The sequence below is a fragment of the Takifugu rubripes genome, chromosome 2, assembly GCF_901000725.2.
Source record: "Takifugu rubripes chromosome 2, fTakRub1.2, whole genome shotgun sequence".
Classification (NCBI taxonomy): Eukaryota; Metazoa; Chordata; class Actinopteri; order Tetraodontiformes; family Tetraodontidae; genus Takifugu; species Takifugu rubripes.
Window position 1 is genome coordinate 477,388 of NC_042286.1, and position 24,793 is coordinate 502,180.

The following is a 24,793-nucleotide window of genomic DNA, read 5'->3' on the forward strand; positions in this document are numbered from 1 at the left end:
GTCCCAGTTACTATCATAGACAGACAAATTATCATACTTAGGGGGTCGTCTAATCATTAGGTTAACATCTTAGTTATGATGCTATAGGCCAAGGCTGCCGGGGTCCAGAAACATGATCACCTGACAGGCCTCTGTCACCCCAATGGGAAATGGTCTCCTCTCCTCTCCTCTCCTCTCCTCTCCTCCTCTCCTCTCCTCTCCTCCTCTCCTCTCCTCTCCTCCCTCTCCTCTCCTCCCTTCTTCCTCTTACAGGGGAGTTTTTCCTGCCACTGGGATTCTGTAAAGCCCTAGAAACAATTTTGATTGTAACAGATGCTAAATAAATAAAGATTGATTGATTGATTGATTGATTGATTGATTAATTTGGTTGACTGCTTCTCTAAGACCATGCATTTTAATCCCCCCTAAGCTCCCCTTTGCAGCTGGGACCGGCGATCTGTTAGCCAGACATGTTTTCATCTCCTGGTTTTCCCACAGACATCATCTCGGACTGGGGTTCCTAATTCCCCCCTCAGGTCAGGAGGGTGTGGTAAGGATGGTGAGTTTGATTAGTCCATCACTCTAAGGATGTTTTTTGCATGCCCAAATGCTTGCAGATAGTGGAAAACATGACTCACTGTTCCCTGTGAAGAACCTATTAAATATGCTCTCTACTAGATCAGCTGCTTTAATCTACTGTTAAATAGTCCATGGTACCCAGAACCTAGCAGTGTCCTGTCTGTGTGTGGAAATGAGCCTATTACATCCACTCTCTCCACCAGGCCTCCACTGCCAGGTGATGAAGCTGGACATGAGACTGCCCTGAGAGACCTTTGGGCACTGCACACAGGTCACAGCCACTACAAAAGTCCTCAACGTCTCTCTTGAGCTTAACAAAGTAGAACCCCCCTGAATGCGACAGAGGGTTTTTGAGAAACTAACATGTCCTGCCCAAGTTGTCCCATGAGAGACTTTTAGCACTGTCTCTCAGTGCCTTAGTAACCATCACCTGCCACCTTTCTTCCCCTGTAGCTGGCTCTTTCCAGGCCATTTGCAGCACTTTCTACTGCACCTGGATACCCCCAAGCATTGCAAACAGTCCTTTGGAAACAGGCAAAAACCAAAGATATTATTCCACTGTGGTTTTTGGCCTGACTCCACCCACTGCAGCATGGGTTGCAGATCAGGATCAGGTCCCCTGCTCATCTCTCCAGGTCATTGAGTCAACAACCTGCATTTCTCCTTAGACAGGCCCTCCTCCATCCTGCATATAGCCCAGCTCCTCCACACAGAGCTCCTAATCGCAGGCCTCCTGCTTCACACATTATCGGCAGCCGTTGAGAGCACAGTGGTGCTGGGACATGGCATGTCAAGCTCCAGCCCTGTATGTCACCTGGAAGATGTACAGTGCTGGTGCTTCCAGCCAGTGTGCAATCTGTCCTTCTGGCTCTTTGAAGGACATAAACCACTGGAGGGCAGAGTGGGCAGCAGTAACAGTAAAGGCCGGGCCGCACATGTAGCATTTAAAGTGGCTAATTGCTCTCACAATCACAAGAAGTTCTCTGTGTCACACAGAGAATCTGGAGGAACACTGTGTTATGGTTGGATACGGGGGCAGGGGTCTGTGCCTTCTCCTCTACACAGACTCCAGGGCATTTTTCTGACCACCAGCCTGCTTGTGTCTGTATGCTGACTTTCCTTGGCGTCAAATTAACTGGTCCCTGGCAAGCTCACTTTGCAATTCCGTGGGCATGTGGGCACATGCTCTCCTTGCCAGTGTTTAAATGTCATTAGACAACGCGCAGAGTGACTCGCCAGCCTGACAGCTCGGCGCACAGAACACTAGGTGGGTTGCATTGTCCAAAGCACTGCTGCGGAGCAGCAACTAAAGCCCTATAGCCATCTATCTCGGCTGGGCTAAGCAGTAGCAATGATGTCAAAGCTTCACCTGTAAGGCACCTGTGGGCCAGCTAAGAGTGCTTTACTGTCCTCTGACCATCCTGTGGCCTGTGCTAAGAGTTCAAATAGGAAATTTCTAATTAAAATGTTACTGCAGAGTGTTACTACAGACATTTGATTCACTCTTCCAATCTTGCCTGCCTCCTAGTCTACCAACGACCGGCTCACAGCTCACCTCACTGCCACTCATGTTACCTGAACAATGCGATCGCTCATAGAAATATATCATACTAGAATTGCAGTCGCCTACGCCTAGAGCCTTGATGCGACTAGCACTAGTCAAGTGTATACTTCTAAGTGCTGGGATGGCTAGCGTAATGTCGACACTGTCCTCCAGGTCTCCGATTCTCCTGCTTTGTCTGCCTCCTGGTGAGCATCTCACTCTTCTGTCCCCGACCACCTTGACTGGTTATTCCATTTCCACTGCCACTCCTCATGGGATTATCTTCCTGTCCTGTTGTGCCTCTGCTACCAAACCTTTTCTTGCATTGACTCATCGTGGTTTTGAACTGTTTGTCTGCCAGAGTTTCACTAAACCATTGAAGTCTCTCCATTGGTGCTGAGTCTTTTGTGCTGCAATTGGGTTCATGCACCACCCATTACAAAGGTGATCCAGGATCTTTTCCTCCCAATCTTTTGATCAGGGACATCCCTATAGTAAACTGAACGAAACAGACACACAGTCACTCTAATGTCTGGATCTCACAATAATAAAATAAAAACTAGAGCTCTGACAAATCCTACTCAAAACATTCCCATTCATTGTCTGGGTGTGATTTTTCTCTTTGAGATGCATTGAATTTGGTATTTAAAAAACAAACAAACAGTAAATTGGCTGAAAATATGACAGTCCTTTCTGCATGATGTGGCTTCAGTGTGAATCCACCATAGCTGGAAGAGTGTTCCACTGCCAGCAACTTGCTATCAGCTATCACACCACTGATGTAGCTGAAGGACTGGACTTGTTCCAACAACACTTTACTGTGTTTGGATAAACTAAAAGCGCCCCTTCTTGCTCCGTCTCTGCAGTAGCTTTCAGACATTTCAATAATCGTTGCAATCATATAAAATCCCATTATAGTAAAAACTACATTCACAACACAAAACGCCACAAAACAACCAGTTAAATATTATTCAAAGGAATTGATGGTACATTTCACTCTCTGAACCTCCTGAAACAGCTCCCAAACCACCTCCTGATCCAGCTTCTGAACTACCTCTGCTGGACCGATGTGAGCACCCTGTTCTGTCCAAGCCAGAGAAATGGCTGGATCTCAAACTGCTGCTTGGAGACACGAACTGGATCAGAGAATCAGGCCATGATTGATGAACATTTTTACATTGATGATGATCCCAGGAAAGCTTTTTCCAGCTTCTCCAAGTGTTGATTCAGGGCCAGACTGGAGAGAATAGAGCTGATAGTAATGATCTCTCCTTGTGTCAAACTACTCATTGTTTTCAAGTCATAGTTCAACTGCAGGTCCTCAATGAGCTGACCAGGTCACTTTGTGACTGGGGCCCAAGTAACTCATTTTAGGTCTGATCATCTGCCCTTAAAAAAAAATGTTTTCTTTATACACTTTATTTCTACCAATAAAAAAATTAATTAGGGATTCTTTATGCAAAGAGCCCAAGTTCTTGAAATATTGTAGTTGAGATTTTGCTTAATTGTAAAAGGGCATTTTCAAAAATCTGCATGAATTGTATTAATTTCACTAAAATAAAAGTTAATTTCTATGCATAAAGAACTCTCTGCCAATACAACTAAGTATGTAAGAGAGAATTTAAAACAGACTTTCAATGGTGAATGAGTTATAATAGCCAGTGGGTCCAAATGCAATTGTAAATACAGATGTGCATCCAGAGCTCTAGCAGGACCCAGTCAAAGTTGCCTCAGCTGTCTGTTGGGGAACCTTTACTTCGCTTCATTGCTGGTGCATTCAAACAAAGGTCAACCATGTTCTTCTGGCACTTCCATCAGGTGCTGCTTCCATCAGGACTCTCCCATGTTATTTGACAGGCTGATTTCTCGGGTTTGACCCTGCCTGTTCCTGATGTGCCTGTTCTGTTCCCGACCTGGTGAACTGGTCTCCCTTCCGCTTGACCAAGTCTCAGCTTGCTCCCCGCCTGTTACCGGTTGCATGAATTCTTCTCGTCCTTAGGTGTATTCATCTCTGAGAACTATCAACCTAAGGGATTATTTCCTGGATTGATGGAACACAGTACTCCTTTGTGAACTGAAACTGTTTCTGCATTAAAAAAGATCTCCTGGTGGATCTGTGTCCTGCTTCTGCCAGAGATTGTAGCAGCCCCAGTGTGTCTAGTGAATCAAAGCATTCAGACTACTCCATATTATATCACAATACCACAATTTATGGTGGGAATGTGTACTCTACATGAATAGTCTAGGACACATTTAATCACCAATAATGTGATTCTAGAACTGTAGCTTTATAGAAGGTTATGATCTGTAATATGTCAGTATTTTCCATGTGATCGGGACATGAAACGTTCCTGGTGCTTACAGCAGCGACATGTTAAACATGTTCCTGTTCTTCAGGCCAAATGTGTTCTAGTTCAGCTCAGGCCGCAAGCAGGTGCAGTTGGGTCAAACAAGCCTGGCCTGGTCCAGAGGGCGCATCACCACAGGGCTGCAAACACTGTTCACGTGGGCTGCATTTTTCAAACGCTGTTAGCACGCTAATGACTGTAATCCTTGAATTCTTCTACTGTTGCCAAGACAAAAGGCAACAAATGTCAAAACTACTTTGTTGCTCCAAAAATGTACAATGTTAAAAATGGTTTTGAAACTCTATCTTTAGAATTTATATCTATATGTGTGTATCTGCATTTAGTTGGTTTTATTTCCCAGGGAGGTGTCATGCTGGGACTTGCTCTTTACTGATTTCCCATTTCTTGTTCCTCCTTGTCCTCATCAGGCTTCTGCTGCTTTGGGTATTCACTAAGGAGGTCAGCTCATCCCCAGGCTGCAGGTGTTGATGCTTCTCATCGTGACTCGTCAAAACACATCTTTCTCCCTGTGGCTGTTGTCTTTTTGGCATCTTCAGGATTCACATTTGCTAGTGGCAGCTATGTACACTGATTGGTGTCCTAACATCTGATGTTTATTTTTTACAGAATACAGTGTACCGTTGATTGCCTTCCATCACCGTGGACTTCACATGACACTCTAGAAAAGGAATTATCAATCCAAGGTCACTGGACGACTGAAGTGCATGTAAAGGCGCAAGTCCGACACATATCAGTGTACTCTAACTAAGACACACATCGATTTGCTTCTCCACGTATGGACCTTAACAGGAGTTAAACAAGATGACACGTGCACATGCTCCACAGCCTCTGTTCTGAGATATGACCCGGAACAAAACCATCAAGATAGCCAGCATAAGCATACTGTATTCTCGTCTGTCTCTCAAAATCACCATCAAATCAAATCAAATCAATCAAATCAAATCAAATCAATCAAATCAAATCAAATCAAATCAAATCAAATCAAATCAAATCAATCAAATCAAATCAAATCAAATCAAATCAATCAAATCAATCTTTATTTATATAGCGTCTTATACAATCAAAATTGTTTAAAGGCGCTTTCCAGAATCCCAGGGCCTAACCCCAGACAAGCAACAGTGGCAAGGAAAAACTCCCCATGACCACGAGGGAGGCTGTGCGTCTGATCTGCACATTAAGCAGCACAGAAATTAAGTAGATGAACAAAACTGTACAATTTTCCATCTTCCTGTTGTTAGAAATGCTGCCACACCCACTTGGTGGTTGGCCTACGTGTGTTTCTAGTGCTTTGGAACTGTTGGTACCCCCAGTGGTGATGCTGGGAAACTGTTATTAATGTTAAAAAGGGTATACCTGAGGGTGATGTTCACATTAGTGATAAACACATGAACAATTAACTCAGCCAATTACATGATGGGATATAAAAGTGTGGGTGAAATGGTGTGTCAACAGCAATGGCAGCGTTGAAGATAGAACGCTGTAGAAGATGTTGCTAACGGAACAGTGAGCAGAGAAAGAGTTTAAAGAGACTGAGATGAGGTTTTGGCTCAGGACCATGACTGTTTCATCAGCTGCTTTAGGGACCCAAGAACAGTCCTCACAGAACTGTGGAGCTGGGGCCATACTTGGAGCATGACTCAGCCAGGAGCCAGCTCCTACCTGTGCCCATACAGGTGCTGACCACGCAGGGCTTCCCAGACAGGGGCTCATTTCATTAAGAGCTGGCCAATCCATCTCGACCGACATGTACCAGCTGTGTGTGATGGAATTATCAGCCATCCCATGAATGTCAACCATGTCTATCAGAGTCTTGGCACACCAGAGCTTGCAGCCATGGCAGCCATGCTGGTGCCTTCGTATTGCCTTTAGTTTGCTCATGAAAGTGTCTCTCTGGGTCCATGTCCTTTGCGATGTAGGCAGCCAAAGTCTGACACGCATCTGAGGTGGTTGTCCAGTGAGTTAAGGTGACAGTAGCCTGTACTAGATCCTTCTATGTGTGGAATTAGGCCGGCTCTAGGATGCCTGGTTGCTCAGCCTTCAAGGTTACTACGCAAGTGCAGGCATAGTTGATCACTGGTCTGGGGGCTGTCGGAAGAAATCAGACCACTCGTCCACCAATGTGGGGCTACAAAGGTCCACAAGACTCAGACCATGTGTTATGTTGATCTTATTCATTCTGGTACCGTTGTGTTATCTGACCTGAGGAATATCTTCTAGACGGTCTGGACAAGCTTAGCAAAATGAGTGCTGGTGAGCACTGCGCTGTGTTCCAGATGCAGCATGCTAGCAAAGACTGCCTCCTCTCTTCATTCATCCTGTCCATGTATGCAAATACCGGTACACAAACCAGAAACTTGGCTGCTGCCTGCCTTCTTTTGTATTTTATAAGCATCACAACACAACATGAACTGTTTAATATTCATTAACACACTGATGTGTACACAGATACAGCTCGCAGCAACAGAGCAGAACAAAAAGTCCTGTGTGACAAACTCCACAACTACACATGTAGAAACTACAGTTGTAAAAAAAATCCCATTTATTCAAGCTTACCTTCTTCCTCATCATTGTTTTTTCTTATTATTGTTTTTGGCAATGCACCAGGGTGATGTCAAGGATACAAGGTCAAAATTGGCCTCCGTGTCATCTGGTGCGCCGATCGGCTGTTTAATCAGCCTTGTAGCAACTTGTTAAATCAGCTCTTATCGAAATAAAACAAAAGGAACCTGAGTCCCTGTGGTGCTGCTGTGCGGGCAATTGTGGTAGTTGACACTTCATCTTCCAAGTCCAATAACTGAATTAAAAATATGACCATCGTATCTGATCACCATTTATTTATGGACTTGTGCTTGTGACAAATACACAACCTTCTTCAAACTAGTTGTTATCTGTAATTTGAGGTGAAAAATCAAAGAAAAATTCTCTCACACTTTAAACAACACACGGTGTCCTCCCCCCCCACCCCCTCACACACACACACACACACAGTACAGCTCGCCACCTACTGTGGACTTCTGGTATGACACAAAACCAAAAATGGCTCCTCTCACCATGTTTCTGGCGACACTCTTACTTATTCAAAATTAATTTGCAACACCACTATATTTGGCACAGCTGCCCAATTTGTACAGAGCAACAACGATTCACATGATTGAACTTCTCATCCCAAAGCCTAAATACCTGTCCATCACAGCCCATAATATGGTGAAAGTTTTTCTTCCATTCCTGATCTGTGAACTCTGAGCACCAACTGCTCCCACCAGTCTTTGATCTGCTGAGGAAGGGGGGCAGCAGCACTCATCTTTGAGGTATGTTTCTTTCTTACCACTCTCTCCTGAAATGCAGGAACATGTGTGTTGCTGAGCCCACAAGACAACTCCCAGAGACAGAGACGGTCCCTTCTGAGCACAGGGAAGTATCCAAAATAAATATTGAGCCACTTCCACCTTTGTTGGATGGTTGACAGCACAGGCAGGAATACAACTTTTCTTTTTCAGTTGTTTGGGAGAAATTTAACAACCGCATATGTCAAAATGCTGAAGCTCTGAAAAAAGCTCGGTGCCTGTAAACGCATGTCACGATTGGACTGCTTGAGTTTGCGGCCGTATAAGCGGTGGATTCGGGTTTTCCAATCCCTCATGTGAAAAAATCAAACAGAAAATCTGGGTTTGCCGACATGGCTAATGTCCTTTCCAGCACTTGATAATGTTGGCAGAGATGGGACAAAGGTCAGGGGTCATATGCAGCTTTTGTCATACACACTGAACAAGAGCACCCCTCACCATGATGTGGATGTCTCACCTCCCCAAAACCACTTTATCATATAAAAAACAAGACCGGGATAGTTTCTGGGGCCATTCTTCAGTAGATCGCCAGGAATGGTCTCCGAGTGTTGCCAGGCCAGGTGTTGTGAATGCTGTCGGAAGGCAGATGGCTGCACCCGGGAGGTGGTGTGGTTAAAGAGTGACAACGGTTGCTGACCTGGATCTCTGCTCTCTTTTCCCCCTTGGACACACGCCACAAGGTGTTTGGCCTCCAGATTTGTCACATTCATTTTGATTTGGATTCTGATCCTCGGTGGAATAAACCATTGTTTGAGTGCTTAGAAGTGTGAGGGGGCTCTCTCCTTTTCGTTGCAAGCATTGACTTGAGCAGTTTATTCAGCTGCTTTTGATAAGCGTCCGGGCCCATGCATGCCAGTTATTTTTATGAGATGAACCAATATGAGTGAAATATTTCATGGATTTCTCTCATTTTTGTCTCAACTCTCAGTAGAGTGAGATCTGACAACATGAAAGATGAAGGCCATATAATTTAATGTCTCCTCAATAAAGCCAGAAACTGCTGCCACTGAAGTCCTTTGCACTCTTCTGCGATGTGCCAGTGTCTGATGAGCACATCCTGTTCCATCACGCTCTGGATCACCTATCGTTCCCCCAGCAAAAAAGTACCAGTCAAACAGATCTGACCCAGCATACTGGGAATCAGGTCAAAAGGTCAAACAAGAACCCAAATTGATATCAAGTAAACAAGACAAGAGACAAGGAGTCAGCTCAGACATCCTCAGTCCAGCACAGAAGTGGATCAAACAAAGGCACTACTTTTGCCATCATGATGGAAAATTGAGCAATATCTTTTATCTTAACCGCTTTATTCCTTTCAGTGTCACAGGGAGGGTGGAGAGGGTTCTCGGCTCGAGGCCCAATGTGAACAAAACTAGCCAGAACATCCTCAGAGCACTGCCGAGGTTACCTTGAGCCAGGTACTGCATCCACAAACGCTCACATCCAGGGGCCTTCATCCATACCCATGCAATATTTTAAACTGTGGTAAGTATTGTAACTATTCAGTGTGTATCAGAGCAACAAACAATGGGTAACTGGACATGTTCTCTAATGCTTCTATTATTTCTGATGTTGTACTCGCACATTTGCATATAGTTGTTTCTATTTTCTCTGAAAGCGCCATAAAGACGTAACCGGTCGCAGGAAAGTGCTACCAGAGGTCAACCTTAAATATGTGAAAACATGGACAGAAAATAGTCCTATCAACAAGTCAATTTCTGAGTTTAACAATTACTGATGCAAGTACGCCTGCTGAAAAAATTGGGCAATGACCCCAAAAGATAGGACGGATGCCCAAAAAAAATTCCAAAATGTGCATACAAGATTTTTGGTCCAAAAGAACCACAAAAAATGAATTTAAATTGGTGGTGGGGGGGGAGAGGGGTGTTTATGGTCAGCAGGAAATATGCTCACTGCTGTTCAAAGGGGGTAAGTCCCCTGCTGCTGCTCCAGAAGAAGAAAGTGGGCTTCCTCCCCTCTTTATACCCGACCTGAGAGGCAATTGATTGCCCACCTGTGGAGAGAGAAACAGAGAGGGCGAAGAGGAAAAAACCAACAGCAGCACCACAAGTGCAATAATCAGGACCAATTCATGCCTGGCCACACACCACACCCCCACCCTAAGATGGTGAACAACACAAAGGAATTATTCATGCATCCATGAAACTACAGGACAGGGTATCGGCCTTTTGGTGGGCCGTGGTGAAATACCCTGGTTTGATTTGCCACAAAATGTTGACAAGCCTGGCCAGAAAAACAGTACAATTGTCAGTGCGAATGTATTATCTCTAGTCGACGAGCAAGAGGAATGTCATGGGCGTATCAAAAGATTTGTGCTGAAATGACTATGGGACTACAATTTGGATTACAACGCGTCTTTGTCTTGCTCAGACACATGAGGTGGTGTTTTTTATGCACAAGCACATTAGTGATTTTACAAAGTATTCAGAAGACATTCTCTAAGTCTGACCTTCTGAAACAGCAAGCTCAAAAGAGGAGAGAGTGACTGGTTAGTTTTGCTCAAAAATAAGCTGATCCTTCAACTTTTTAAACTTTCCTGTTTTACTTTAATGCAATTGCTGTTGATAGTTCTTAGAATTTAGAGCGTAATTTCCAGAAAACTTCTCAAAAACTTGTCAAATCTTGCACCTAATTCTATCTGAAGTCTGTAACTAACCAGCACAAAAGCTCCCCACCTTCTGCAACAGGCATTTTAATTGATTCCACTGCTTGTTTAGCGTTTAGCCGTCCTGCTAGCTCTCATTAGCATGGTTTCTCCCCCACGCATTCCACTCCTCCACTCAATGTGTCAAATGCTTAGTTACTCATTTGTTCCTTTTAGTGGTAATGGTGCTTGTAAGAAGTGTAGTTTAAACGTAACATTAGAGGTGGGGCTGACTGAGTTAGAAAAGTGGCATGGAACAAGTGTTAGCACAGATGCTAGCACATAGTTAGCAAATCACTAGTAGCAGGGGAGCTGGGTAACTGAAACCAGGCCCTCAAACCAGGGCAGGAAATACCCTTTTTAATGAAAGAGAAGAAGCCTGAAGGACAGCCACGGATGAGGGATCTTTCTCCCCCTGGGATGGACAAACGTGCAGTAGATGCCACATGTGCAGAAACATGGACATCCCTAATGTACAGCATAAGAAAAGAAGACCCTGGTCCCAGGGTAATTTTCAGGTGTCCTCATGCAGAGAGCTGGTCCATGACAGGAATATGGACCTCCGCATGAGATGAATATATATTAGGGCGGGGGTGTCGTTATAGGAGCACCCAGCAATGTGAGCCTATACAGCAGAACACAGCATTTCTGTGTTGGCCCCAATTGTGAGGCGGATCAAAAAGGTTTTAAGGTTTTAAGTCTAGTCTGAAACATTGAAGCTGCGTCCACCTCCCAGATCCAGACTGGGAGCTGTCGCAGAGAACTGGAGGCTCTAGCCCCTCTTCTACTTGTGGAAACCCTGGCAACTCCAAGATAAGCTGAGTTTTGAGGGGGATCCTCCCTAATTAGCAATTAATGGTTAATGAGGTAATGTCAAGCAAACGGCATGTGCAATGGTGTGCGCTGCCTTATGGTGTTTCCAAGTCAAACTGAATGCACCATCGCTTCTTAAGCATGGAGAAAACCAGAGGCCGAGAGCAACGTTAGCAGCACGGAGATATTTATTCTGCAAAAAATACACAAACACACGTGGGGCAATATTTGGGGTTTTTCAAGCAAGGAGGTAAACTTGTCAAGACGCACACAAACTTTGTGGTTGTTGTGCACGTCAGTAGCATTGTGAACCTGTCAACGCATGGCATGGAAACCTCTGTTTCTAACACACAAATTATTTTCCTGCCTCATAGAAGGCAGTCCTGTCGATATTACACTCAGTCACTCCACTTAAGCGGTCTTGTGAGAAGATCATTTCCAGCAGCTCGAACTGAAAATCTGCAAGTTACACTCATTTACTATTTAGTCAGCTAAATGCCTGGCAGGCAGCAGCTGTCTGGACATACTGAATTAGGGCTTTGCTCCATTAAAAGCAGCCAAATATTAAATATATCCCTCTCATTGCCTTTATTATCATATTGAGGTAAGAAACCTGATGTGGGCTAATAAACTCTTGTATCACAAATATCGAACCAAATATTTTTGTAATGAAGCCGTGTTGTTTTCAAATCATGATTAAATCACACTGTATCATCAACCGTATCGTATCGTAAAGTAATGTAAGGAGATGCACATCAGGGATGCATAGCCCAGACTGTCCCAACAACTGGGACTTTAGTTCCTTCCCCTTTCTCTTTCCCAGCTCGCTTTCCGCAGGAATTCGGTGTCATATTTTCCATGAACAGTCCGAAAATGCTGCTCCATGTGTCCCTTCTTTGGTATTGCCATGGTAGACTGGCAGATGAGACAAATGCACTTTGAAAATGTCATCATGGAAAAAAAAGTCCTCCTCCCATTCTGTCTGAAAGTTTTATTCTTCTAACTTGGTCAAGCTCACCCACTCATTTTAATACCCTTTCTTAAGTTTAAGAGGAAAAAATGAATTAGCGGTAACAATCTGACTAGCTTGTTAGCTTTGCTGCACTTAGAGCCGTTGTTTGCGCATGCACAGTGACCCAAGTGTCAAAAAATTCAGATGTCATCTGACTGGCTGCCCATTAGATCAGTCAAGTGACGGGATGGATGATAGGCCGACGTCTAGTTTTTTTATTGTCACACAATCTACCAATAATACCTTGGTAATCGACTGGTAGATCACGATCGATGTGTTGAGCACCCCTATTCTAAATTAATCAACTCGACCCAGTCACACAAGATTACAAGCCGCATGAAAAATGTTGTCTCTCAGTAGTTACCTCATTGTGCCAAGAGTAAGTTTCAGGCAGCAGTTCCAGCCAAGGCTCTGGCCTCTGCTGCACCCCTTAAAAGAAACTTATAAACAAATAAATTTGCTCACTGGTTTAATTCTGAAACTCACAAATTAAAACAAACATGACAGTAAGAAGAAAGGAAATGGTGCTCCACCAAGGTAGAGGATTCTCACTCAGCCTGGAAAGAGAGCCTGAACACATAGAGAAAAGCACTGTGCAATGCTAGAACAACTCACAACTCCAAATGAATAGAGGAAATAAAAAGAACTGCTCGGGTTTTCTTGTCAGCATTGCAGCCAATCTAACGAGAGCCAAAGCATCACTGGATCCACCATCCCCTTAACTAGTATCCATTTCTTGAGCTTTTTCAATGACAGCATTTTCAACATTCAGGAAAAGATCTGCCAGGATCTGACCTCTGTCAACTCTGATTCCAAACTCGAACTCATCTCAGATACAATCCAACCAACAGTTGCCTGGACTGTCTTAGTCCCATTAGCCTTTCAGAACTCTCCTCACTCATGTCTTCATCCAAACCATCAACCTTTCTCTGAGACCCCATCCCAACGCCACAGCTGAGGTGGATCTTTTCATTTATTAGCACCTCCCTGCTAGACATAATCAGTCTGTCTCTAGGATGAGCTTCGGTACCTCAGGGTTTTAAGGTAGTTGTAACTAAACCTTGAGTATAAAAAACGACTCTAGCTGAAGAAGAGTTAACTAACTACAGGCTGACCTCCGACCCCCCTTTGGTCTAAGATCCTTGAGAAAGTGGTTGCCAGGGAGTGATGAGACTTTCTTTCCCTCCTCATCTCTTTTGGCTGATTTTTTTTACTGACTGGCTTTCTACTGCTGTAGTTATTCATTCGGCTTGGATCAACATCTCTGTTGATAGCATGGTGTGGTACCTGGACGCTACAGAGGTTGCACAAGTAGTCCAACTCCTCCAGGATGGCACATCAATATGTGCTGTTGAAAGAAGGTTGTGTCTGTGTCTCCCAGCACAGTCTCAAGAGCATAGAGGAGATTCCAGGAGACAGGTAGTTACTCCAGGAGATCTGGACAAAATGACCTCCAGCAGGCCACTGGTGTGAATGTTTCTGACCAAACAATCAGAAACAGGCTCAATGTGGGTGGCCTGAGGGCCTGACGTCCTGTTGTGGGCCCTGGGCTCACTGCCTGGCACAGTAGAGCTCAATTAGCATTTGCCATAGACCAACAGAATTGGCAACTACGCCACTGGCCGATGAGAGCAGGTTCAACCTAAAACATGTGACAGACTTGAAAGGGTCTGGAGATAATGGCACCCTGGCTGCTATTAGGTATTGGGATGAAATCCTTGGACCCGTTGTCAGAACCTACGCTGGTGCAGTGGAACCTGGGTTCCTCCTGGTCTGCGACAATGCCTGACCTCATGTGGCTAGATTATGCAGGCAGTTCCTGGAGGATGAAGGAACTGATACCATTGACTGCCCCCCACGTTCACCTGACCTAAACCCAATAGAACACCTCTGGGACGTTATGTTTAGGTCCATCCGGCGCTTCCAGGTTGATTCTCAGACTGTCCAGGAGCTCAGTGATGCCCTGGTCCAGATCCGGGAGGAGATCCCCCAGGACACCATACGTTGTCTCATTAGGAGCATGCCCCGACGTTGTCAGGCATGCATACAAGCATGTGGGGGCCACACAAACTACTGAGAATCATTTTGAGTTGCTACAATGACATTTTGGCAAAATGAACCAGTCTGCTGCATCATTTTCTCACTTTCATTTTTGGGGTGTCTTTGATTTCCCCCTCTACAGGGTGATAATTTTCATTTCTATCAAATTATGTGGCATAATTTTGTTACTAATACATCACCTATTTTTTATCAGGAAAGATATTCAGATTTCCCCCAATTTAGATCTGATGTTTTTCGAAGTGTTCCTCTAATTTTTTTGAGCAGCATATAAAAAAAAGTTAAAAAAACAACAGTTCACAGATTACAATAAATCGCACAAATCTTCCTAACCCTAAATACTGGTTCTCCTCCTGTCTGTTTTGGGTTCTGTCTGTAGCAGTTCCCTGTCCTTGGGCCACCTCCGAGCTCACATACGAGACTGGAGTGGATGTGAGCAGACAGACACGGTTTGGGGAGGAAATCTACGCTCACATTCAGCAATTGCAATAGGAATGCCATTGACAGCTACAACTCAGTCCATCAGGTGATTCTCCATCACAGTCTGGACTTTCTTGAGGCCCATATGAGGTCCGCATGGGTTCCCAATGCAAAAGCGCTGACTCAGCAACTCGACCGCAGTCTCTCCATACAGGGCACCTGCATCCGAGGGCGAGTACTGAATAAAGCTTCTTCAGCTCCTCAATGAACCTGTTAGCTCCAGTTTGATCTGACAGCTGGTCTTACAGTGCATCGAGTTTTTGTCCACAGTTGGGAAAATCTGCTTCAGGTGGACTCCAGTGTGGTGCCATGCAGGGAATCTTCCTCAATTCCCCGTTTGTTCAGTTCATTGTGGCAAACCGGTCTACCCAAAATGGCCTTGAGTACCCTGAAATGTACCCGGTATGATGGTAACTCCTTGTTTTTGAGTCTCGATTGAGAGCGCGGATAATTCTTGCAACCGTCGCACATGATGCCCAGGTTGTTCACAACCACATGTGAAGATGTGCACATGGTAAGTCTACTGTGTGTTTGTTTCGTAGCGCAACCATGGGAGGGATCTTCGGGTGCAGATCTTAAATGCTTGTAAAGTGCTGGATAGTTCTTCCACACTGCTTCAATGGTTCGAAAATGCGATGTCTGGTGTCAAAATTCTGACCTGTCTGCAGAGTTCCTCAGACTACTGGTGGCAGACAGTGCATACAAGTGGTCCATCAGTTAGCGCATGTAGCTCTCCCAGTGCAGAATAGGCTGGAACTCTTTGCCCTAAACTGGTTGACTCCTCTAGAGTTAGAATGGGTTTGGATGAACACTGTACTATTTTTTCAAACATTTTTCATTTCATTTCTTCAAAACATTTATGTATGTTTGCACATGCACCGCTGGGATGTAAAATGTAAAAAGTCCATTTAACTCTTGGTAATCAATCTCAGGTTCAAAGCCATATCCTAGATCCCCTGTGAGATAGGCCAGCTGTTCAGACTGACTCTTTATAATGCCTTGTCAGCTTGGTAAGCCTGGGGATGGGTAAAATACTATTTTCTGAGTGCCTGTGGCTAGTTTGTAATACCTGCACCCAAATTCAGCACAGGCTTTACGCCATTGTTTGGAAACAACAGTTCTAAAGTGGCAATTTCAACCAAGTCCCCAGATTAAAGTCTATCTTCACAAAGTCACAATCCGATCACACCAACGAAAAAATTCAGCCGACAAAAACATCAGCCACTATCCAACACGTTTCCTGGTAAAAAAAAAGGATGCATTATGATAAAGTTTGCAACTCAGGAGCCTAAACACGCTCAAAGGCACAAAAGGCAGCAAAACAAACTAAAAACAAGGTGTGGAGCACACAATGTAAATGCTGCCACAGTCTGCATCCCTCAGCCTATTTGCCTGCTCCCTGACAATAACACTAACCACGGCCCAACACACGAAGCCCACCAGCAACGAACAAACCGCAATACAGAGCGCATGAGAAGTGGGCGAGCCCTTAAATATGCCTCAGTCCAAATAATCGCACAGACACACCATTTGGCTCAGAGACTGTTGGGGTCCAGGCTTCCCGGTTGCGTTTTTCCTGCAGGGGGCGTGGTGGAGCCATGCTCCGGCCACCGGTTGGCGCACCTGCAGGCCATCCGCGATCAGCCGCCTATTTAAGGACTAAGACGTCGGCCTACCGGTGTCGGAGGATTGTTGTGTGATTTTGATGTTTCTGGTGACTTTGTTGGTTTTTGAAGATTTTGGTGATTTTTGTGGCTCCATGCTGGAGCTTTTTGTGCACACCCGGAGTAAGATCTGTTGCTTCCCGGCAGTCCAGGAGGACTGTCCTTTTGTGTTTGTTTAATAAAACCTATTTTGGACCTTTCATCACTGCGTCTTGCCTGCGTTCGGGTCCTGGACAACCACGTATTGTAACAGAGACCACAAGATGCGAAGCACAATAGTTCCAAAATGTCCGAGTAAGATTTTGCGAGGGTGAAAAAACCAAGGGAAAGGGTTAACCCACGTAGCGATGAATGGTAAGGGGGGTTGCAGGGCTGGCCAGGCTGGGGCTGTCACTTCCCCAACTAAACAAGAGAAAAAAGCTTTATAACAAAGTAGAACAAGAAAAGTAGAGTTATCATACCCTTCTCTGCTTCACCTCTCTCTACCCAGCCTGACAGGTTGCAAATAGGAGAACAGACATAAAGTTTACACAAAACCAATGAGTGCACTAATCAGACTGTAACTGGACAACTGATGCTCATGTAAACGTGTCGGTCTACTATCGGAGTTCTCCTTATGTGACCGTTTTAGCTGATAATGTGATTAGAATTTGAACTTCTCCAACGTGTATAGGCCTTCATCGGAGCATGTGCACAACCTAGAATAGCCTGCATCTTGTCTGCACAATAAGTATCACATACGTTATGTAGGAGATGAACAAAGCGGTCTCACGATCCTTCTTGCTGTTGTTGGGCCGTTCTTCCTCCTCTCTCCAGGTGTTTGTTATAGGTCAACCAGAAATGGGGCCCTACTTGCCCCCAAATAGATGCTTATCGCTATCTAGTCTACCTAGAGATAGACACATTCCTGTCCATTATGGAATTTTCTCCCTTGCAAGTAAACTGGGACAAGGAAAGAATTCTGATGAGTCAAATTTTGAGTATGTAAATTATAAATTATAGCTGGATTACAGTTTTTCACTTTGGTACATCTCTGGAATTATCCTAGACGTAAGAGGTGCCAGAATTCCCTCCATGGACACCCCTGCATCTGCTACAATAATAACTCTAAAAAAAATCAGATGTTTCTAACTGCCCAAGGAAGACCATGGTCCCCTAAAGACAGGGACAGATGGAGAGACAGATGGACGGACGAGCAAATTTGACTGACAAATACAACTCATGAAACACTCCTTTCATGCTCATTTCAGAACTCATTAAGAAATGAGCAAAATTCACCAGAGACTGAACACCACACACACACACACACACACACACACACACACAGCAGACTCAGCACAGACACAAGGTCCTCAAACAGTAATGAACCACCACTAGGATGGTTTGAGGGACAGCATTCTCTACGAGAGAGAACATGAAGCCAGAACCAGTCAGTGCCTCTGAATGGAAATGCAAATGTAAAGTTCCTGGCAGTCACAAGTCTGTTTGAAAAGGTGATTTTACCGCATTTATTAACCTTTATAGAAAAGGATGCATAGGTGAGTGTAGGTCACGGTTTCAGAGGTGAGCCCAGATAATCTAGTTTATCTCTGGCCCACAGAAAGTCTGGATTTGGTTCTCATTTACACTCTCAGCCACAGCGATAATTGAAGCGGGGATGTGGTGCAGATCCGACCTCGTCCACTGGGATCACACGTGCACAGCGAAATTCACATTTTCCCTCAAGTGCAGCTCTGGCACTTGAGTGGATGCAGCTGGACCAACCATTGTCCTGTGAGACGGTGAAACTCTGGCCAAGTCAAAGGTCCTCGTTCAGCCTGTTCCATGGTTTCTGCCATGATGGTCCTGCACTGTGGTGATGGGAGAGCAGGTGGCGGATGGCGCACGCTTTCCTTCAGATGCAACAGTTGGAACCCGTGCTAGATCCCAGTGCTCTGACCAAGGTTGGACTGGTGCTGACCCTGTCCCCTAACAAGACCCCAGCTTGCTTCTGTTTGATCTCCTACTTGTGGGAAGAGTCCTGGTTGGTCCAAACGTCAGCCATGTCAGAAGGATGGTGGTCACCTTTGAAACCCTCAGTCCATTAAATTGTCCCCAGATCCGTTCCCTGACTCAACTGATCTCTGTGAACAGTTCTTCTGTCCTCCTCGTTTGTTCTTTACTGCCTTTGTGTCCGTACAGACGGCCGTGTGTTTTCCCGTTAATTGTGTGCAGCCAGGTGAATCAACCACAGGTGGACTCCAGTTAGAACGTAGAATGAGCTTTAGAAGAAAGGGAAGGACGCCAGGTTGGAACCTCAAGCATCACCGAAAGAGCCTGAAGACTCAGGTCAAAGCTGTATTTAACAGTTTGGTTCCTCTCTGCTCTGCTGGGATGTTGAGTTGAGATGAATGGTTGCGTTTCAACAGAGCAGGACTTGGTGGTTAGGATTTCGGTTAGTGCTGTGGATTTAGGGAGCAACAAACATTTCATCTTTTCACATTCCAGTCAAATGGTGCAATTTAAGGGTCCGGTTTAAATAATTTGGCTTTTCTCCATTTTATTGAATGGTCCACACAAAGGAAGACCTGTTCTCTTCAACCTTTTACCAACGTTCTCCCTGTGTGTGGAGGAGCAGCAGGAGGATTTTAGGAGGTTTTAGGGATCAGCTTACCCGTAGATGCAGGAGATGTCGATGACCACATCAATCATGTCACAGCACAGCTCATAGGTGGACATGTCCACTGGACTACTGTCTGTGGCGATGTAAATCTTGCTGAGCACGTCAAACAGGAAGGCCTTCTCGATGCAGGAATTCTGAGGGAGCAGACGTGACTGATCATTGCAGCCTTCGTTAAACGTCAGCTACACAAGCTCATGGTGTCATTTTGAGAAGCGATTATGTCCATCCTTTTTGTGTCCAGAAGACAAAACTGCACCGATCCGCAACTATTATTCTGCAGCTTTATGTACGGCATCAACAGAACGCAGACGTCAAGAAAGAAATGTCATTTGTTCAAGAAAACTTTCAATAAAATAATTTTAAAAAATCAATGTTTTTTTTTTTCTGAATCCAAATGAATCAGGTGGATCAGGTGACACTTTAGGAAAGGAAATTGTGAAATATGAATTAAAAGGAGATTTTCTGCTCGTTTTCTTGAGCCCAACGAACCTCTTCCGTCCGTGGTGCACTGCTACCTAGCGGCAGGACGGTGAAGCACAGGCAGAAGCTAACACATCAAGTTCTCAGGGAAAACGTCACATGACTTCAGTGCACCAATTTGCTCTCTTGCCATTGGCAGGAGAAGACAAAGAAAGCCCAGGGTCTCGTTTTTCACTTACTGAGATGAAAATGTTGAGCAGGTTTTCCAGCGTTGGCAGTTGTGGGATCAGCTTCTGGACCACTTTGCTGAAAGCCTCGAATATAGAGTGGTCATATATGCTGGTCAAATAGAAGCTGTGAAAATGACCAGAAGATGCTTCAGCTGAAGGTGACCCTACAGCTTGTGCCGGTGATCTGTACCGGGCGATCCTCACCTCAGGTTTATTGACTGCAAGCCGGCGTCCACCAGGTCATCATTGGCCCGTCTGTGAATGTCTCTCTGTTTCTGGATCTTGTGGTCGTCAGAGAGGCCGTCTACTTTATGAATGAATACCTCGAAGTTGATGTTTGTGTTTACTTTGTAGGCTCGGGTCACAGTCAGATGCAGTCTGCTTACAGCCTCCACGTAGTCATCCTGCCAGCACCAAGACAGAGACACCAAGTGACATGGCAGGATGCTAAGCGTAACAGTGAGCAACAGATGTGTGGACTTGTGAACTGACCTGGGAGTCAATGACAAAGATCAGTGCTCCGGTGCCCCGGAAGATCATTTCATAATCGAAAGTGGGGTCGAAAAAATCAATTTGGCCGGGAAAGTCCCAGATCTGGAAACTGACAAACGAGCTGCTGGACACGTCTTCTCTGCAGATCTTATTGGTGCTCTCCAAGAACAGGGTCTCGCTGGGGGACATTTAGGAATACCACCTTCTGTGGAGGATTTCCCGCTCCGACGGAGCCCCATCAACAGAATACGAGGTTTGACCTCTGGGTTCAAGGAGTCGCTGAAGCCCAACCCTGCACATGAAATAACAACGCGCCGCGTTCACGCAGAGAAAACAACCTCCCCACACAAGCTGGGACACAACGGGGACTAAAGGGGCAGTTTTCCAGTAATCTTTGACCACTCAGAGCACTTTCCATTACAGCCCTGCTCGTTCTATTTTGGGCCTCAGCGTCTTGCTCAAGGACACTTTGGCACGTAGAGTCTGGGATCAAAGCAGGGATCAGTTCAGAGAACAGCGGCGCAGAATGTGAGCGCAATCATTTTTATCAGTGTGCCCTTTGAAAAATCCAGAGAGAAACACGTTAAGACGTTATAATCTAAATAAATAAACCAAAAAAAACGGAGAAAATATTATAATTACAGCAGTTAAATGACATACTGCAATTCGACATTGAGAAGAATATAAACTGTACACTGTGTGTGTGTGTGTGTGTGTGTGTGTGTGTGTGTGTGTGTGTGTGTGTGTGTGTGTGTGTGCTGCTCCCGACCACAGCAGCGAGTAAAAGCAGGATGGAAGTTGGCGCAGTTGTCGCGGACTCGAAGTCGAACTCGCGGGATCTGGGGGATGCGCTCCAGAGCCTCCGCGCTCCTCTGCGCTCACCTCCGTCCTCACAGCCGAGCTCCGCGTCTGAAAACGCCTCCAGATCGTCCTCTTCATCCCAATAAGCCAGGGCCGGGCTGTCGTCGTCCTCCGCCGCCAGCCTGTCGGTCTTCCTGCTCATTGCTGCTGGGTTCAAGTCGATACGAGCTCATGTTTCATGCACCGAAATCTGATCCGTGCCAGCCGCGAGGGTGGTGCGCGCACACACACACGTACACGGGCAAAATATTACAGCCCAAATATATCTAATGTGCTCATTATTCAAGTATGACTTTGAAGAGGATTTTAAGCTGTTCACCGGTCCTGTCCAGCAGCCCTGGAGGATCGGTCCAACAGCTCTGGACAGTCCTGTCCAGCAGCCCTAGGCGGTCCTGTCCAGTCCTGGACCGCGTCGGCCCTGCGTGTCTGTCTGTCAGACACATTTATTGTGTCCTGTCTGTCTAACTCATCCGCACCTTATGAAATCATATTCAATTGTTTTCTAGGATGGGTGTGCACGTGACTCACGATGTGCATATGCGTGTTTGTCTGTGATTGTCTGCCCTACCACATCAATCCAGTGCAACACATCCACCCCGTCCCCACTGGGCACAAGGTCCCACAGGCTTGAGACAAGTCTTCCAGGAATGTCAAACTCAGTCCTTGAGGGCCACGATCCTGCCGGGTTTCCTATCCCACTGAATGCATTTTCAGCCTGGTAGGACAGAAAACCTGGCAGGATCGTGGCCCTCGTGGACTGAGTTTGACACATGTCCCTGCCTCCTGGGCCCACCCCAGTGTTGTGAACACACACGTGACTGGGCTGTCCCCAACCATCATTATCATGTTTAGAGGCCCGTCTGATTACCAGGTTAACATCTTAGTTATGCTGTGAGAGGCCGAGCTCCTGATCACCAGGATGCTGAAACCCTGCTGGGTCATGGCTGCCTCTCCTCTCCTCTCCCTCTCCTCTCCTCTCCTCTCCTCTCCTCTCCTCTCCTCTCCTCTCCTCTCCTCCTCTCCTCTCCTCCTCTCCCTCTCCTCTCTCTCCTCCTCTCTCCTCTCCTCTCTCCTCTCCTCTCCTCTCCTCTCCTCTCCTCTCCTCTAGCAGGGTTGGACATAGAGAAGGACAATAACTGACACACTTGATCGGCGGTGAACATTTTTATTTTACAAAACAACTCCAAACCTAATTATTTCACACCATTTATAAGATTTGTGACAATCACACCCATTTTGAACTTCACATTATTTTTAAAAAGAATAACTTGCCAGCAGACCAGTTAGAAATTTAGATCTTTTTAAACAGAGCTTTTTTGTTCTCAGCATCATTTTTGCCTGTTTTTGAGGCCACATTTCTCAGAAGGTTAGCAGCTGTTCCCTGTTAAGGTAGCTTGATGTGACATTTGTTCGTACCTGTTGGTCCTTCACAGAGAGGGAGCCAGCTTTCGACGGCCTTCTGTATTTGGATGATGCTTTTGCTCCAGTCTTTACCGACTTTCTCTTTGGAAGGTGGGATGAGCTGGTGACTCCCACCACTTTCAGTTTAATCAGCGCTTCAGATATTCCAGCCATGTTACGTGCCTGACAGCGATATTCACCTGCATCCTCGTATGATAATCCATTCAGGATGATGATGGACCACCGAACCCCCACGCGAGGAGAATCCTGCATAACTGCAAAATAAAACAATGAAAATTTCCACTGCCTGAGGTGCAGATGCTGAAAGAAAAGGAAAAGCCACCACTTACAACTCTCCAAAAACCTGGGCAGCTGGAGGGAGCTGTCAGCAATGGCTTCTTGGCAACAGTCTGCACAAAGAAGCATATCAGATTGTGAATTGTTTGATTTGCGTGGGTTTGTAAAGCTCACCAGCCAAACAGCAACCCTGCTCATCTACCTGTGTAGGCTGAGGTTTTGATCCAGGCTAGGGCAGGTGTTGGATAGCCGGTGGCATCACAACGGAGAATAACATTGCTGCCCAGTGGAGAGATGACCCTGGTGGCTGCAGGCTGGATGGAAGGCCGCATACAGTGAGAGAATTGTACTGGGGTCAGCAGTATCGTGGATTGCCCCACAGCTCTACTGCAGATCAAGAGCTGGTCCATGAGAACCACAGGGCTCCCCAAAGACATGGACAATGACATCAGCATAGAGATCTGGCAGTCACATATCCAGGGATTGTCCTGGAGACCTGTGTGCCAAACAGAGAATGTCTCATATACATTATCTACTAGAGATACTCAATTTATACTTGTGACATATTGCATTGGTATCTAGAGCTAATTCTCGTTTGTGCAGGTTATCAAAGTGGCTAGGTCTTTCCAGGTGTTTCGGCAAAAAAAAGGTGGTATGGAGGAGGCTTTCTGGAGCCTCCCCTGCCTAGTCTTTTGGAGGAATTCAAGTGCTCCAGAGAGAGGCTGGAAATGACGCCGTCAGAATCCTGTGAAAAAACATCTCAAACATCACCAAAGCAACACTGGCCTTGTGCGAGAGAGGAGGATTTGGCCTTGAAAAGAGCAAACCATAACGGCACGAGGCAGCTCCACCTCGGTCCAGAGGCCTAGTCTTTCAGGAGGTGTGCCAGCAAGAGCAGGCAGCAAGGTACATGTGGGACATCCCTCAATTTGAAGAGAGAGCTGAGAGAAAAAGTCCTCTCGAAAGGAAAATATGAACTATGGAAGCATCCCACCCCCATCTTCATTTTACAGCATATGATGTTCTGCCACCTCTAACAAGCCTCAAGCACAGTCTGGGTTATGGAAGACAAAGGTTGCTACAACTGGGGGTAAAACCAAGCGATGCAGTGCCTTACAGCTGTTATGGAGACCAAATGATCGGCCATCAATTCCAGGCCAGAACATCTGATCCTTGTCCGCTGGGAGGAATGCTGAACTGGTGCTGGTCAAGCTGAGTCAAAGGCTGTGCTTTCCATCAGAAATCGCCACTGCAAACCTCAGACCGGACCTCCTTCTCTCTTGCTCTCACTTCCACAGGTTTGTATGATGGAGCTGAACGAAAGAGCCTCAGGTACACTGAGAAAAATTCCATCGTAAGTTGGCTGCTACCAGGCTGCTCAAGGATTTGGGAATGTGAGGCCAAGTCCAACACCAAGCCAAAGCTCTCACAAGCACAGCTGAACAGGGAAGCCAGTGACTCTGGGTAAAAAGGGGAGACCGCACATGGGCCACAACATAGCATGTGGGGTGCAGAAGGTCATCAGAGAAGGAACGAAGGAGTCCACTTGATGACTCCAATGATGCATTTACCCTTCTGTCCCACATACTGCACCACAGATCCAACCTGGAAACCCCTCAGATCTTTGCCTCAACCCAACTTACACCTCAGGAGCTCAATCAATACGAGGTGGTCGTAAAACTGATGACTTATGCGACAGTCATTTTTGTACCAATTAAAAAGCCAAATGCAGCATTTCTTTATTTCTCAGCCAACTCTAATAAAAATAAAAGGTTTGTATCATCTGTTTACCCAGAATTCTTCTTTGAGCTTGTCCTTTATCCAGGAGAGGAAACCAAAGGTCCAACATCTCAAGGGGTAATGTAGTCAGCCTGACAGGTGAAGGGAAAGAGCAATTACTGGTGAGCTACATAAACAGGCTTAG

At 45.7% G+C, this 24,793-nt stretch overlaps 2 protein-coding genes across 2 annotated transcripts in view; both read right to left on the minus strand.

Annotated features, from left to right (window-relative positions):
* Positions 1-21,313, minus strand: part of LOC101068729 (ras-related GTP-binding protein D) — a 29,536-nt gene extending 8,223 nt beyond the window's left edge. Inside the window, 6 exon segments of the mRNA XM_074084907.1 lie at positions 19,160-19,302; positions 19,828-19,942; positions 20,023-20,222; positions 20,311-20,510; positions 20,513-20,602; positions 21,193-21,313. Of these exon segments, the coding sequence (XP_073941008.1) occupies positions 19,160-19,302; positions 19,828-19,942; positions 20,023-20,222; positions 20,311-20,510; positions 20,513-20,602; positions 21,193-21,313 (869 nt within the window).
* Positions 21,314-22,471: 1,158 nt separating this feature from the next.
* On the minus strand, positions 22,472-24,739 carry LOC115248875 (leucine-rich repeat, immunoglobulin-like domain and transmembrane domain-containing protein 3). The gene is made up of 4 exons (XM_029832792.1): positions 24,661-24,739; positions 23,072-23,365; positions 22,923-22,982; positions 22,472-22,847 (listed from the first exon to the last, which is right to left on the minus strand). Exons 1-4 carry the CDS (start codon positions 24,716-24,718, stop codon positions 22,531-22,533), a joined length of 729 nt encoding a protein of 242 aa, XP_029688652.1. The 5' UTR covers positions 24,719-24,739; the 3' UTR covers positions 22,472-22,530.
* Positions 24,740-24,793: the final 54 nt, after the last annotated feature.

What these genes read in the sequence shown, in the direction of transcription:
- LOC115248875 (XM_029832792.1), bottom strand. Translation starts at nt 24,718, where the DNA reads ATGTTGGACCTTTGGTTTCCTCTCCTGGATAAAGGACAAGCTCAAAGA. An exon ending in AGCTCAAAGAAGAATTCTGG is followed by an intron (nt 23,366 to 24,660) that starts GTAAACAGATGA and finishes TTTGGCACACAG; the next exon opens with GTCTCCAGGACAATCCCTGG. An exon ending in GCCCAGGTTTTTGGAGAGTT is followed by an intron (nt 22,848 to 22,922) that starts GTAAGTGGTGGC and finishes TTTATTTTGCAG; the next exon opens with TTATGCAGGATTCTCCTCGC.